The sequence below is a fragment of the Rhinichthys klamathensis genome, unplaced genomic scaffold (assembly GCF_029890125.1).
Source record: "Rhinichthys klamathensis goyatoka isolate OS25496 unplaced genomic scaffold, OSU_Roscu_1.1 h1tg000311l_1, whole genome shotgun sequence".
In the NCBI taxonomy this organism is placed as follows: domain Eukaryota; kingdom Metazoa; phylum Chordata; class Actinopteri; order Cypriniformes; family Leuciscidae; genus Rhinichthys; species Rhinichthys klamathensis.
In genome coordinates, this window is record NW_026606829.1 from 1050898 (window position 1) to 1065359 (window position 14462).

The following is a 14462-nucleotide window of genomic DNA, read 5'->3' on the forward strand; positions in this document are numbered from 1 at the left end:
CATATGTAACGCTGAAGGCTTTTGAATAATTCCTCTATCCACAGACAGACATTGGCCTTGTTTAGTAATAATATGACAATGCAGTCCCTGTTTTTTATTCTGTTCAATTGACTATATTTAAATGATGCATTTATTATTGCTCGCAGTGGATTCAATGTTATCTTTCTAGATAATAAAACAGGGCTTTTAAAAAAGGAGCTATTATTATTTGTATTATTTTAAAATATTTATATTACTATTATTTTAATTGTATTGGGCCTAAATCTGTAAGGCTGTTAAAAATTGTAACTGTTAAAATTGCATTAGCTTTATTAAAGTTTCTAAATAAAACCACAAGATGGCGACACAATTTCGAAGCACGCGTGTCTCTTTGAACAAGTGTCAAGTTATTTCTTTATGATAAACTGAATTCAATATAAACTTTATCCAGTATAAACTATAACATGATTATATGCCATAGCCTAAGTTAAATGATAATTTTATATAAAAAGTTAATGTTTCCACATGCTTTCGGGTTTATTTATTTTGGCCTAGACTAATAAAATACAATTAAAATAAAGCCTTTCAGTAAAAAGTTTTTTAATGCATAGGAATATTTCAAGTGAGACATTTTTATCATTGTATTTTGTACACGTCAAAGTAATGACAATGTTATAACTTATTACTTTGTTATTACGTATAGTTATTACTTTGACCCGTAAGATCACTGCTGTGATAAGAACGTTCGGTGCGTCATGTGATCTGCTAAATTCAAATGTGCTTTCGCGCCTTGGCTGTTTAAACAACAAAACACATATTTGACAATCGGAATATCACATTTGTCATGTTATAGTTAACAAGTTTGAGAATATTTTGAATAAAAAAGGAAAAAATAAATAAAAGCAGTGGCAATGACATAAAAGGGAATGACGCGTCGCCATGGAAACAATCAAAGTGATAAGTTCTAAATAACGGTCGCCTTGAAAAACTCACGCTGGGGGATCAAAACCAGTAACTTGTAGTATCGAAGTGTGATCAATAAACATTAATAGGAATCATTACAGGTGTAGGTCTATTTAAAGTGTCAGGTTAAAAGGGTTTAATGATCTTCAAAGTGGATCTTCAAAAGGTAATTTCCTTTGACTTCCACCTTTACAAAGAGGTGTTGATGGACCGATATAAATACATTAATACCTCAGTTAAAAAGATACAGGGGGTACAAATAGGCCTACAACTCTCTAGCTCCATATCATTATTAAAGGAGAGCAAGAGGAGAGAGTGCATAGTCACACCAGCTTCTCTGGGCCCCTACTTGAACATGGCAACTCAGAAATTTTCCAACTTCTCTATTGATTACATCTTGGGAGATGCCAGCAAACAAACAGCAGAATCACCTGGATTGGATCATCCAGCATCTTCTCAGGATTTCCCAGGGCACTTGACCACACTTGACCTGCTCTCCCAGGATGGACCTAGAGGTCATTGTGACCATGCAGCACTGATGATGAACTTTCCATCATCATCATCCTCATGGGCAGGAATGTACAGCTGCTGTGTTCCAGTCTCATATTATCAACCAGCTTTTAATTCAAATTACTATGCAGGTCAACAGTGGCCTTTTGCCGTATCAGGTATGCCTTTTAAACTTTATTTTTAAATTAATTTAATTTATTTTGGTATTGTTTTTAACTGAATTTGTAATCGCCTTCAGGTTGTGGGACAGCTGAGGATCACTGCCACCCAACTGTAGCCCAGAAACAGCGCAGTCGAATCCGAACGGTCTTCACCGACAGCCAGACGGAGCAGCTCGAGCGGCTCTTCGCGCTCACGGACTACCCGACCGCTGAAACCCGGGCGGACTTAGCCAAGAACACCGGCCTCAGCGAGGAGACTGTGCGGGTAAGATAACACTCTTTAGTTGGAACAATATTTCATATTAACGTTTTAACGTTTCCATCTAAATATATAAAATGACTATAATCCAGTTATTTATTTATTTTTAGGTGTGGTTCAAGAATCGACGTGCACGCAGAAAGCGACAGACAACGTGCCCTGACAAAAACGCGAGGCGCGCTCCCGATGATCATCAGGAATCAGATTAATGTATGATTGAAACGTCAACATAGGCGGCTCAATGACTTTTTAACGTTGTTTTTAAAAGTACTCGTTTGTTTACAGTTTACAAATGTAAAAAAATTTAAAATAAACATTTTCTCAGTGAAATAAACTTGAGTTTGGCTTATTTGGATAGATAGATAGATAGATAGCCTAGATAGATAGACAGACAGACAGACAAAAAAAGTTGCTGCCTTAAATTTTTAAGTAGGCTACAGTAAACCTGGATGTCTTTAAAGTAAACTTAATAAACTTATATAAATCTTATATAACTTATAAAAAATATAAAAATGATTTGATGAGTTAAAGCAATGTAAAAACATTTGTTGTCATACTCATAACTTATCATTTTTTTACCATAATATAATTTTTTTTAGAGTGTAGATAGATGACGGATACAGATTGATGATTGTGTAATCAACCAAAACAACACAGTCAAACTAAGTATAAAACACTAATGTTTATTATCCATTTATCCATAGTCAGGATAGTTTCAGTTTAAGTAATTATGCTTTTTCATGCTGATATACTGTAGGAAAACGAAACCTGCAAATGTATACACAGCATGCAGTACAGTTATGTTGTCCATCAAATCCAAAACTGAATTCATGAATAAGATCCGCGTTAATCGGATTTACAGAGTATAGTTAACATGAAAACAAAGCACAGGACGTTAAAAAAGTACCTTGTGAAATTATTAAAATATATATTTTCTCAGACGAATAAATGTTTACAAATGAACTATACCAATTACACAAACTGGATAGAAAATGACAGAAGGCTTTGCTGACAGTGCTAGATGTCACACTGAAACTCTTGAAAGCGTGGAGGGTGAGCCAGTCAGTGCGACTTACTTACATATGAAATTTCACTTTAGTCATACTTTTACTCTCCTTTTGGCATCAAAAACTGAATGTGATTTGTCCTGAAATCAAGGTAAATAACAGTGATATATTGATGCGTTGTACAACTTTAAGTCACCAAAAAGCAATATACTGTACTCTATAAGTCACAAAATTTTAATGCACAATTTCAGGTTTTTTTGTGAGCTGACCTTTGCACTCCATCAGAAGATGCACTATTCTACTCACTACAGTGTCATTGCTAAACCTACCACACAAATTCAAGAATTCTTCAATGAAATAATGGCATGGCGGCTGAAGAAATCAAAAGCTGTCTAGATCTGCTCAAGCAGGACATTTTCAATTTTGCAAGTTGCTCTTTTTTGTAAACCAGTGCAGTTGACCAAGTGTTCACAAGAAGGTAAGTGCACAAGTCAAGTCGTTGTTTTTTATTCTCTCCTTGACAAAATCTGCCCGCTCTAGGATCACTGTAGTGATTTTACCTAAACTGTTGGTTGATCCCAGGTCATCTATTACGGACAGACACTTTTACTCATGCTGTGCTACCGTAGGTGGTCATAAAGTAGACAGATTTCCATATTCATATAGCATGTTGACACAAGAGTAAATATTGCTGTTATTACCCACACACTTGGATACGATATCATAAGCACATACTGTTTTCACGATCAGGATTTGAAAAAACAGCATTTACAAAACTGATCCAAGTGAAAACTGATGGAGGGAGAGTGAGAAGGGATAGGTAGTCTGGTCTAGCATCTCTTGACTTTAGACGATAGATGAGGATTGATTTTTCATTTTTTGTTAAAAATAAATTGTACAAGGAGCGAATTGTTCTTCACTTTAAACTATACTAGATGAAGTAAATGCATTTAATTACATTTTTATTTAAATATTTTTTTGGTGAGAGAAACACGATTGTGATTGAATTTGTATGGTTATTTGGGTTTACAAAATAAGCAAATGCTTTAATTTTCACCTCGTTTTTTTAATGAGAGGTCAAAAATAAACATGCCTCCTTTTAAGAGTTGCATTATTGATGTGTGATTCTTAACAGCACATTATTTTGGAGTGAAAGATACAGTCATTTAGCTTTTGCTATATCATGGAGCTTGCGCTTTGGTTTTGTGGTAGATTTGAATTGAATGAAAAGTTATTTATTAACTGATATCTAAAGCAGGCCTCTCACCTCATTTCAGAGCACTTTATGACCTGAAAACGTGCCCATGCCTGCTTATTTCATGCAACATATTCTATATTTTAATCTACACACTTACAGTTTCACTGTAGATGAAGAAAACATTGGGCTCAGATGACAAAAAACCAGTTCTTTTTCACATTGGCAGCATGAATATTTTCAGACTACAGACTGCATAAATTGTGACGAGCATAAGATCATTTGATGTTTTTTTAGATGTCACCTACTAGTTAATTTAAAGGCATTTGAAACTTAGAAACCAAAGTTTATATATAATAAAATACTGAAAAGTAAGACAGTAAAGGTGCATAATACAGCAGCATGTTTCCAATCAAAACAAAAGAGCACCTTTACAAATTAAAACAGATGTACAAGCCTACTTTTGTGTATAATGACTGTATTATCAAGCTTGAATACTGCCAATTATCTACCAACAGTGGTTTAGCAAAAAAAGAGAGAGATATGCATGGCTTTTAGATGGGATGATTTTCCCTTATTTTGATTTCATAAAAGATTGTTCGTCTATAATTCAATCATCGGAATGCAGGACGTTTGTTATTTGACAAGGCACTATTTTTTTGCTATTGAATTGCTGTCAAAGGGGTGGGACAGCAGTCTGGGTATTTCACAGAGTGAAGCACATATGAATAATGGAAGTACACAGAATGGGTGAGATTTTATCTTGAGGAGGAACAGAAAGAGGGGGGGGGGATAGAATTAAAGATGTAAGCTGTGGATTTAGGACTGCATCTCTGCACGGAGCATCCAGGGAAACCAGCAACAGAACAGCAACCTGCTACAATAGAAACGAATCATGAAAGTAAAATGCTGTTTAATCTTGTAACACAGGATACATTATAGATTCACAGCTGCGGCCAAAACAGATATGTTACTTGTGGGACACAAGCATACCTGGATATGGAACTTTCAGATGTTATGTCTTTCGGAGATCGCACCGCATTAAAATTCCGCTTCGGCTGGGACACTGTAGAGAAGAGGAGGTTGAAACATTACAAACATGTACCTGAGACTGCCATGTGGGAATGTTGTCCATTCATATAAATATTGTATTACGCATATTGCATAATAAGAGTTATATATTTCTGCTCTTTAATGCATGCAATCAGGCAGCTGAACTAGAGAGGAAAACTTCTTATTGCTATTACACATTATGGACAGTAAGGGGCGCTGTATGCCAAATTGACAAGATAATGTAAAATGGAGCACTAAATGTGAGCTTGTTTTGTTTATTCATATAAATACATACACTCTGATCGTGAAAAATATTGCTTTAAACAAGGAAAAAAACATTCATAATGTTCCATAAAGGAAATATTTTCCAAATTGATAAACATGCTCCTTATTGCTGTATACTTACTAGTCACCTGGTGGACTTTCTTCACTAGTGTCCCATCCGCCTGGGGATCTCTGGGCCCTGCAATTCTGCAAGATTTACAATAAAACATTTTTTAAATTAAAACATACTGCTGATGATTTTTGGTGACTTAATCTAAGCAACTTCAACATATGGATGTTTAAATTGACATTTTACTAAGTGTCCCTGTTTTTCACCTTTGGAATTTTCTTATCATCTTACACCAGATGGTTTCACAAAGACTTCATAGCGTAGGTAGTGTTTTAGCACATTTACTTAGGCCCCACCCCTAACATTGTTCAGGTACTTTATCATTACCTTTCATTAATAGTGAAACCTTCCTGCAAATGCTTTTGCTATCCAGGAATAAAAGCCAAGTGGAAGGCAATGGTCTGTTCATATTCTTTAACCAAAACAGCAGAACATATAACTGTAAAAGTCGTGTAACTGTAAATAAAGCCCAATTTGGACAGGAATAGTTTCCTAAACAACGTTTGAGTTACAATTCTTATCACTCGACGTCTTTGATTTCATGTACCGATTTCATTCACATACAGACGGGATTATATTTCTTAGAGAACCATTGAGTTGGCTGTAAAACAGTAGGTAACTTAGCTGATTCGGACGGGATTAAAATTGCAAAGAAAGTCTGTGAAACACGAATTTCTCTAACGACCCCCTGAAAAACTAGTCCCGTCCGAATAGGGCTTAAGTTGAAGATTTTACCTCTGAACACGGGAAGGTGGTGCAAAAACTCCATATTTGGGCAAACAGTGGAAGTAACGCACTCCAAATACACTGCCATCATGCTTTCCAGTGGGATGCTCCAACTCCACACCAAACCAATATCCTGATCACAAGAATGCATACACAAAATACTAAATACTCATGGCACAATATGGTAATTGTATGACTCATTTCATATTAGTTATTAGGGAAACACAAATTGTGCTCATCTTAGACCTTCACATAGACATACCAGGGGCAAAGTCTGTCTTTCCAAAAAAGCGGACAATCCCTTGTTTTTGGCCTGCCACCAGCACCTGATCCCCAACCTCAACCTTGACTCCATCAGGATCCAAACTGACCCCGGACAGAGACTTCTTTCTTGGAGCTGGTGGAGAAGCAAATCAAATGTAATTTGATTTAATTCAGATAGACAATAGCCTACAGAATCATATCACACATATCAATTAGATGAATTATTATAATTAGTATTATTATGATTGTTTCAAATGGTCTTGATAACTATTTATCGCTCAGTGAGTTTATATCTCTATATTTTTCTCTCTCCACAACATCACCAGAAATGTTTTATTAATAATAATGATTACTATTAAATCACACTAAATTAACCTATTTCTTAAACGTATCACCGTATACACTACTATATCTTTACATCTATATATGTTTTTGTTGTTAGGTTTTTCTTTAATTATCTGTGTGTAAATATGTGTGTTATTGGTCTCTTTGTATAAGTTGCTCTGTCTTGTTAATAAAAAATATAGACTTATCACTCACTCTTCACACGATCTTTCTCTTTTTTCTCTTTCTTGATTTTGCCAGTGACGCGAGACAAATCCATGCGAGGGGTTTTTGGGGTGGAGGTGACCGAAGAGGGGGTCTGCTCAAGAGCTTTGCTGATTTTTGACACAGGGGCAAAGATGCCTGAAAAATAGAAATCAGATTATTTCATCTGAATACTTGGTCTGAGTCAATTTAAGCTTGCTGTTGTCATTACAAATGACTTTTATATTACAGAAATGAAGAGAACACACCTTGTTTTGGGGAGCAGATAAAATAGCGGATTCCACCCACACTCCCGTCATTCTTGCCCTCCGTCTCGTCCAGCTCAATACCAACCCATTGCCCGCTAGCAAACTCAGTGGTGCCACAGAAACGGAGGGTGCCAGTCTGCAGGAGAGAGGCATTACGTTTTATATAGCCTATTGTCTCTAAGGACCTTCAGACCACATTCACATCCGTTCTCCAAATCTTTAATACACCCACCTTTGTGTCGTCCAGCACCACACGGTCCCCTAGTTTCAGGCCGAGGGAGGAGAGCATGAGGTTGCCGGGGATGTTGTCATAGTTGGGCAGGGTGGCACGGGGTAGGTTACAGCTGAGAGGCACTGCGTCCAGCAGCAACTGTTTCAGCTCTTTAGCCACCATGGCGGCTTCAGCCTTATCCAGACTCATGTCCATGGGGTCAGGGACAACCTCAGCTGGCTCTTGACCCTTATCATTCTATAACATGCAGAGAGATTATATTTGTCAGTGATAGTCTAACCAGACCAACATTTATCTTTTTATTTTTGTATTTTTATATTATATTTATTGTATTATTTTCAGTTTTACAGACAAATAAACAGTACAATCACAGGACAGGACCAAAGACAACTATATGCATAAAAAACAACAACAAAACTCCTTGGGTTAGATTCAAGTTTGCAGTTAACCACAACACTAAGCACAGGCAAGGGAGGTCAAAACAGATTTTTGCCCAACGTGAAATTATGGACAAGGTGAAATTGTACAAATGGACCAAATGAGATACCGGTATATAAAATACGTAAAAAAAAATACATTTAAATAAGTAAATAATAATAAAAGGTACCGCATAGGCAAATTTGCAATGGAAACACTGGCGAAATTTAAGGAGAGTGACAATTAAAAGAAAACAATTAGATTTCAAATATTGTCATCATTATCTCTGACTTTGACTAATAGTCAAGAAGCCCCCAAGCTATTTCAAATCCACCTATATTTACAGAGATATTAATTAGGAAAAATAAGGAAATAAATTAGGAAATAATAGTAAAAAAAATTACACCTATGAATTTTTACCTAAACAAACAATATTTATAATTTTGAGATTACAGATATGGCCTGCTGAGCCAATGACTGAAGTCACATTTCAGTTTTTAATAATGTTTGTGTAAATATTGCTTTACAACTTAAGGTGCCAATAATGTTCATAATATTAAATGCCAGGTTTATTTGACAACTAAATTAGAAAGGATGTGACACTGAAGACTGGAGTAATGTTGCTGAAAATTCACCTTTGCCATCACAGGAATACATTACATTTTAAAATACATTCAAATAGAAAACAGTTATTTTAAATTACTGTTTTTACTGTATTTTTATCAGATAAATGCAGCCTTGGTGAGCACAAGATTTGAAAATAGTAGGCTATACTTGTTAATATACATATACATGTACATTGGGGTCCATACTAACATTATTTGGCTACTAATGTATTCTGAAATACAGACCAATCAAACATTGATTCAAAATGAGCTGAGTGGATTAATAACACAGCCAATTAGACTGATTAGCTCAAGCTAGGTTTAAATCATCATGCTCACTCTGACAGTAGGGTTGGCTCCGTGCTCGAGCAGACACTTGACAGCACCCAGGCAGAGGTTGGAGGCGGCGATGTGCAGGGCTGTGCCATGATAAAAGTCACTGCAGGTGGAGTTGAGCACTGTGTAGAGAAACAAGACATCCCAATTTTAGTGGAAAATGTAATGAGTTGCCAAATGCTCATTAGCCACTTCATCATTTGCTAAGAGTTTTGCATTTTCTGCCTTGTGTGTGAGAATGTGGTTAGATTGTATCTAAAGCATCTGTCTACTCTGTAAAGTTTAGATGCCGTCATGAATACAAACACTCTTTATGCTTTTGGAAGTCACCTTTAGGCTTGCAGGCTTTGAGCAAAACGCGAATCAGTTCTGGCACATCGAAGTAAGCTGCATAATGGAGGGCGTTCATGTTGGTCCAGCGACTGCGCAGACTCACATCAGCTCCCAGAGCTATCAGCTGATTGGACAGCCGCAAAGCTGCCTCAGGATCACCTGAGAGGAAAACACTTTGTTACTATAGGAGGAGGAATGGTACATGCTGCAGGCTAGATAGGCTTTTATAATGTTGTCAAGTGTGAAATGCACAGCAAGGTTTGAGCTTTTAAAGGATTAAGAACTAGAGAAGTCCTCAAACTTTAATTATCTCAATAGATTTGTGGAATGTAAGGCAAGTCAGGGCAAAGGCCTCCAACCGTCAACTCCAATGTCACTTACCTACTCCATGAGCCCCTGCTTTGCAGCAGTAGTGGAGAAGAGTCATATCCGTCAGGCCGTCACGGTCATTGACATGGCAACCTCGCTTTAAAATCTGAAAGTGATTTTAAAGCGTGAAATAACATCAAGTGATGATCAGCACATGTTGGACTTCCATGCATCTGGAATCCAATTAATAAATAATGCAGCAGACTCGCACGGAAATTCTGGTCCTGAGTAGATGAAGTTTTTCAAAAGCAACTGGGCACTTTCAAAGCTGGACAAGAGCCATATTAGTGAGATGGACTCTAATGATGACAAATTATACCAATAAATATTGATTACAAGTGATAGAAGCCTTTTTTGCTGAGTCATCCTCAAAGTCACAACTCTTTCCCCGCCATTGACGGAATTTTCCGGCTTTCCGTGTTTTCACTGTTATATGGTAGGGGGGCGCTATGACACATCTTCTGAAAGAGTACTGAATCTCATCAAAACACATGCGAAGATGCAGAAACCAGCGATATCATATTTAATCATATGCATATGTAAAATAACGCGATCATCAACATTAAACAGCATATACTGTACTGTATATAAAAACTGCCAAATGTTACTGAATGAAATGTCAGGACGCCCAGGACGAGCTTTAGCTGTGCAAGCATTAGGGGTGTTGATGGACTTGTTCTGCTCCATCTATGTTTTGATCATCTTTCTAAATCCAATCTGGATGTAGTCTTTGACAAAAACGTGATTTTCTCAGCTTTTTGCTCAAAATGTTGCTTTTTTTAATGAAACTTACCTACAATTAAGTGTTGATAAAAAAAGAATGCATAAAGCTAAAATTGTTTAAAAGCAGAGGGTCTGTTCTTTCTTTCAATATATTGCATGTCCAGATATTCATACAACAAAATATTCTGGGGGCTATGAAAATTTTGTGAAAATGATCAAAAATGCTGTCGGTGGCTTTAAAAAAAAAAGAATGTTGGTAGGGAAAGAGTTAATGATTTAGATTTCCCTGCTGAAAAATACAACTTATAACCAGCCTATGTTGTTTTTTGCTGGTCTTTTCTATCCCCCAGACTAGTCAGGTTGATCTGGATTAAGCTGGTCTTGTCGCAAGGGTTGTAAAACCGTATAACCTTATGAAACTTCTTACATTGATTACTCATTATCACAAGTCAGACTCACAAGGCCAGATACTGGTAGGCACTGGGCAGTGAGAGTTCAGCTAGATCTGACAGGTGGAGCTGATTTAGGGCAGAACTCAATGGAGGGATCAGTCAAATGTAGGAAGCTTATTACCACTGCCATCAATCCCTGCAGCTTTACCACCTCTAGGGACACCATTATACAGCAAGGTACCTCCTTCTCTTTTACCCATACATCTTTATCTTAGCCTAAATTTTGTTTGTGTGTCTGTGCGATACATCTAGGAACTGAGATAAATCACTGACAGTACCAAACATTCCTGTGCCTCAAACAGTACTGCATGGAGCAAGAAACACCAAGGTCATTGATTTGATTCCCAGAGAATGCATGAACTAACTAAACGTGTAATGTGTAAATGAACATTATGTCCCTTCTTGGTACAACGTGTAAAATGAAAACTTAACCGAGGAAGATTTTCAGTATTGGTTCATCTACTGACATTTATTTATCTGTACTGCAACCAAATAATTTTGACAAAAGTTAATATAAAAGTTAATATAAAACTTAAGACGTGGCAAAATAATTTGCACATCATTCCTGCCTGTACACTCTGCACTCAAGCATGTCAATTATTAAAGAACGATTAAAAAGAAAGCTGAGAAACTCCCAAAAAAGGTAAAGAGGACAAAAGCTTTCAACAAGTTTGAACACAACCCATGGATTAGAAACCAGACTCTATCCTCAAAATCAGAAAGACTAAAAAGCTGAATAGAAACTCAATACATCTCTCTATTCTTGTAGACATGGCATTTATGTATGGTTCACTGTCTTCATTCATTCCGTATAAAACAAATGCTAGGTTTCAGCAAGATTGCATGAGTAGGTTTTGTTAGTTGCCCATATCCTTTAGCAGGTTTCTTGTTTAGCCTGCTGGCAATTCCAGAGAAATACTTGAAGCTTTATTAGACTGTCTCTCACCTCGTTGCCTATGATGTCAATCTTGTGTTGAACTTGTGGAACCCATTGGCGGATAATGGCAAACAGTTCTGGGATTGTGGTCCGAGAGTCTGTCAGAATCTCCATGCAGGCTGGGTCATTCGGATCAAAGAAGGTAAACGCTGGAATAGAGGCAAGTAAAATGCAGGATATAAATACAGGTTTAGTTAAAACAGCCAAAAAGATGGTTACCGCTACATTGTGCTGTGAAATTTGTAAAAATTAATCTTCAGGAAATTAGATTTCTTCTTGTTCTCTCTGTAATATTTTTGGGTAGAACTGACTTAGTTGTGAAACCCACCATAGTCTTTGGGCAGTGGAGCCTGTGCAGATGGATGCACTATGGGTTTCTTGCGGGGTTCATGAACAGGGCTGATGAACTCGGAGTCAGGCTGGGCCTCTTCCACATCAGAAGTTTCCTCTTTAGTCATTCTGCTTATGTGATTTGGCCTGCACATATATTCATACAGACATCTTTCACACTCTCAGTATTCTTTTTGTTTGATCCCTGCTCAATAACAAAAGAATAAGTTATATTAGATGTATAATCATAATCCTCTAGTAGTCTACTCCACAGATATTCCTCTCTGCAAGGCTCTAAGTTTAGTATGGAGGCTGGTGGAGAGGACGAGTGACTCACTGCTTCCAGCAATGTCTGCTGGAACAGAGGAGAGTTCGGCTGTGCCATCTTACTGGAGATCCATGCTGAATATAACTCACTGCAATGTCTCAGATGCCCGTAACTGTATTCTGCTCAGTCAGCCATCAAAATAACATTCAGGAAATTATTCAGACAATTCAAGCCAACGCTACAGTATGTGCACTTAAGAATCACCACTGTGAACCTGCATTTATTAAATTAATTGCAAAGTAGATGTTGAGAAGCTATCAACATGATATACAATTTTTCATATGCAACTAAAATATTTTTTATCATTTTTACCATCTAAATTTGATATACCTGCAATTTACATGACCAAGGGGTATATTAAAACTATATCATGTACATGTACATGTCATTTAGAGTAAAACATTGAACATCCGTTGTCATTGTAATCAAAATACTTATTATTGTGGTCTCTTCAAAAGCCTTTGATTTTACATTGTGTTCTGTAAAGGATGTATGTTCGATGATTCATTTATCAGACTTTTTTTTTTTTTTTTTTTTAGCTTTTATTGTGACCTCCCTTAATGCCAATTTCACAAAATGTCTGGATACTCAGTATATGATCTACTCTGAACACTATTTTATCAGGGCAATGATCAAAGTAAATATGAGCTTTAGCATCTCTTGCTCTATTTAATAATACATTATCTATTACTACAAAGGTTTTTAATTGCAGTTGGAATATACAAGCCCACACACATTAGCTGTTTGAGGTAGTGCTTTCAATGTCCTTCTATTGCATCAGACTGTGGGAGACATTGATGGTGTTAATGCACAACAAAGATGTCAATTAAACAAATAGACCGCTTGTGATGTTGTATTGTAATGATAATTGCCACTTCAGGATTCAAATATTTTTGAAAATTATATACAAAATAACACCAGAATTTCCTGTTGTATATGACTGCTTGGTTAAGATTCAAAGCCTTGTCATCTTAATAATGGAAAACAGACTATAAAGGCGATAAAATGCAATCTCATAATAATGTTTCACGACATATCAACTGTAAATGATGATATCTGTATACAGTTGTTATAAAAAAAAATGAATAAGAGCATAGGCCTATATACGATTAATTTACTGACATAAGAATAAGAAATATTATTTAAAGGATATCTGAGCTACCAGACTGCTGAATATTTAATTTCACGAAAAAAGGGGCGTATTCAGAAATGGGTCGTGCACAAATGGAATTGACACTGTCTTTAATCTCTCAATATTATTGATTTAATCGTCGATAAATAAATTACAATGATCTATAAACTGTATTTAGCGACTAAATGTATACAAGCAGGTGCATTGTGTCCTTATATTCGGGTATAAAGCATGTCAGTCTTGCTCTGTGTCAACAAGAAAACATGGACGCTCCATCACGCAGCACATGAAAAACAAGCAGGTTTTTCTTAGGCGGAAAAACATGGACATTTATATTTTGCGAAAATTCGAAGCGGATACAACGAAATAATATCCGCCTTACCTGATAACAAGCCTCAAAACCTTGATTTCTTTCCCCCTCTTTTGTCAGTCGTTGTTGTGCTATGGAGGATGGAGATGATGCTGCGCCTTGTCCTTCTCTCTGCCTGCGTCACGGATGTGACTCACGACTGGACCACTCTCCTCTCTGCTGCTCCTCAACCAATCTTGATGATGCTCGTTTAGAACTTGCTAGTTGTGACTCCAGCTTTTTCCGTTACAGAGATACCTGCCATTTTAAATACGAACGACTACATCTGGATAAGTACACAACAACTAAACTTTCATGGCCGTGTCCACATTTAAATGGAATTCCTCCCAGTAATATTAAACCTGGGCGCAATAAATTGAAGATTGTCTTTGGCGCCTCCAAGCACAGCAAACCGTCAGCTATTTTGAAAATATTTTAAATAACACGTTGATAAAGGAGCTAAAGGAACGTTCTCGTAACTTTGGCTTACGTTCTGGTTCTGACAAGGTTCTCGATTATATGAATGAACAAGAATTGTTCCAGTAAATTTAACAGAACTTTCTTTCAAAGTTATAATTTAATAATATTCTCAAAATATTAGCACAAAACAT

The 14462-nt window shown here is 36.6% G+C and overlaps 2 protein-coding genes across 3 annotated transcripts; one reads left to right on the top strand and one right to left on the bottom strand.

Annotated features, from left to right (window-relative positions):
- Window positions 1-1042: 1042 nt before the first annotated feature.
- dharma lies at window positions 1043-2117 on the top strand. Its single transcript, XM_056271162.1, has 3 exons — window positions 1043-1610; window positions 1691-1878; window positions 1983-2117. Exons 1-3 carry the CDS (start codon window positions 1082-1084, stop codon window positions 2079-2081), a joined length of 816 nt encoding a protein of 271 aa, XP_056127137.1. The 5' UTR covers window positions 1043-1081; the 3' UTR covers window positions 2082-2117.
- A 418-nt stretch (window positions 2118-2535) lies between these two features.
- On the bottom strand, window positions 2536-14152 carry clip3 (CAP-GLY domain containing linker protein 3). Of its 2 annotated transcripts, none has more exons than XM_056271119.1 (14): window positions 13885-14152; window positions 12041-12189; window positions 11722-11861; window positions 9613-9706; window positions 9229-9390; window positions 8902-9020; window positions 7541-7777; window positions 7309-7444; window positions 7052-7198; window positions 6510-6644; window positions 6257-6380; window positions 5534-5598; window positions 5068-5140; window positions 2536-4948 (listed from the first exon to the last, which is right to left on the bottom strand). In XM_056271119.1, the coding sequence occupies exons 2-14, from the start codon at window positions 12168-12170 to the stop codon at window positions 4894-4896; spliced, it is 1617 nt and encodes a 538-aa protein (XP_056127094.1). In that variant the 5' UTR covers window positions 12171-12189; window positions 13885-14152; the 3' UTR covers window positions 2536-4893. The 2 variants fall into 2 exon arrangements, with proteins under 2 accessions (XP_056127094.1, XP_056127093.1); XM_056271118.1 differs by having other exon boundaries at window positions 2536-4951; window positions 13885-14149.
- Between the last annotated feature and the right edge of the window lie 310 nt (window positions 14153-14462).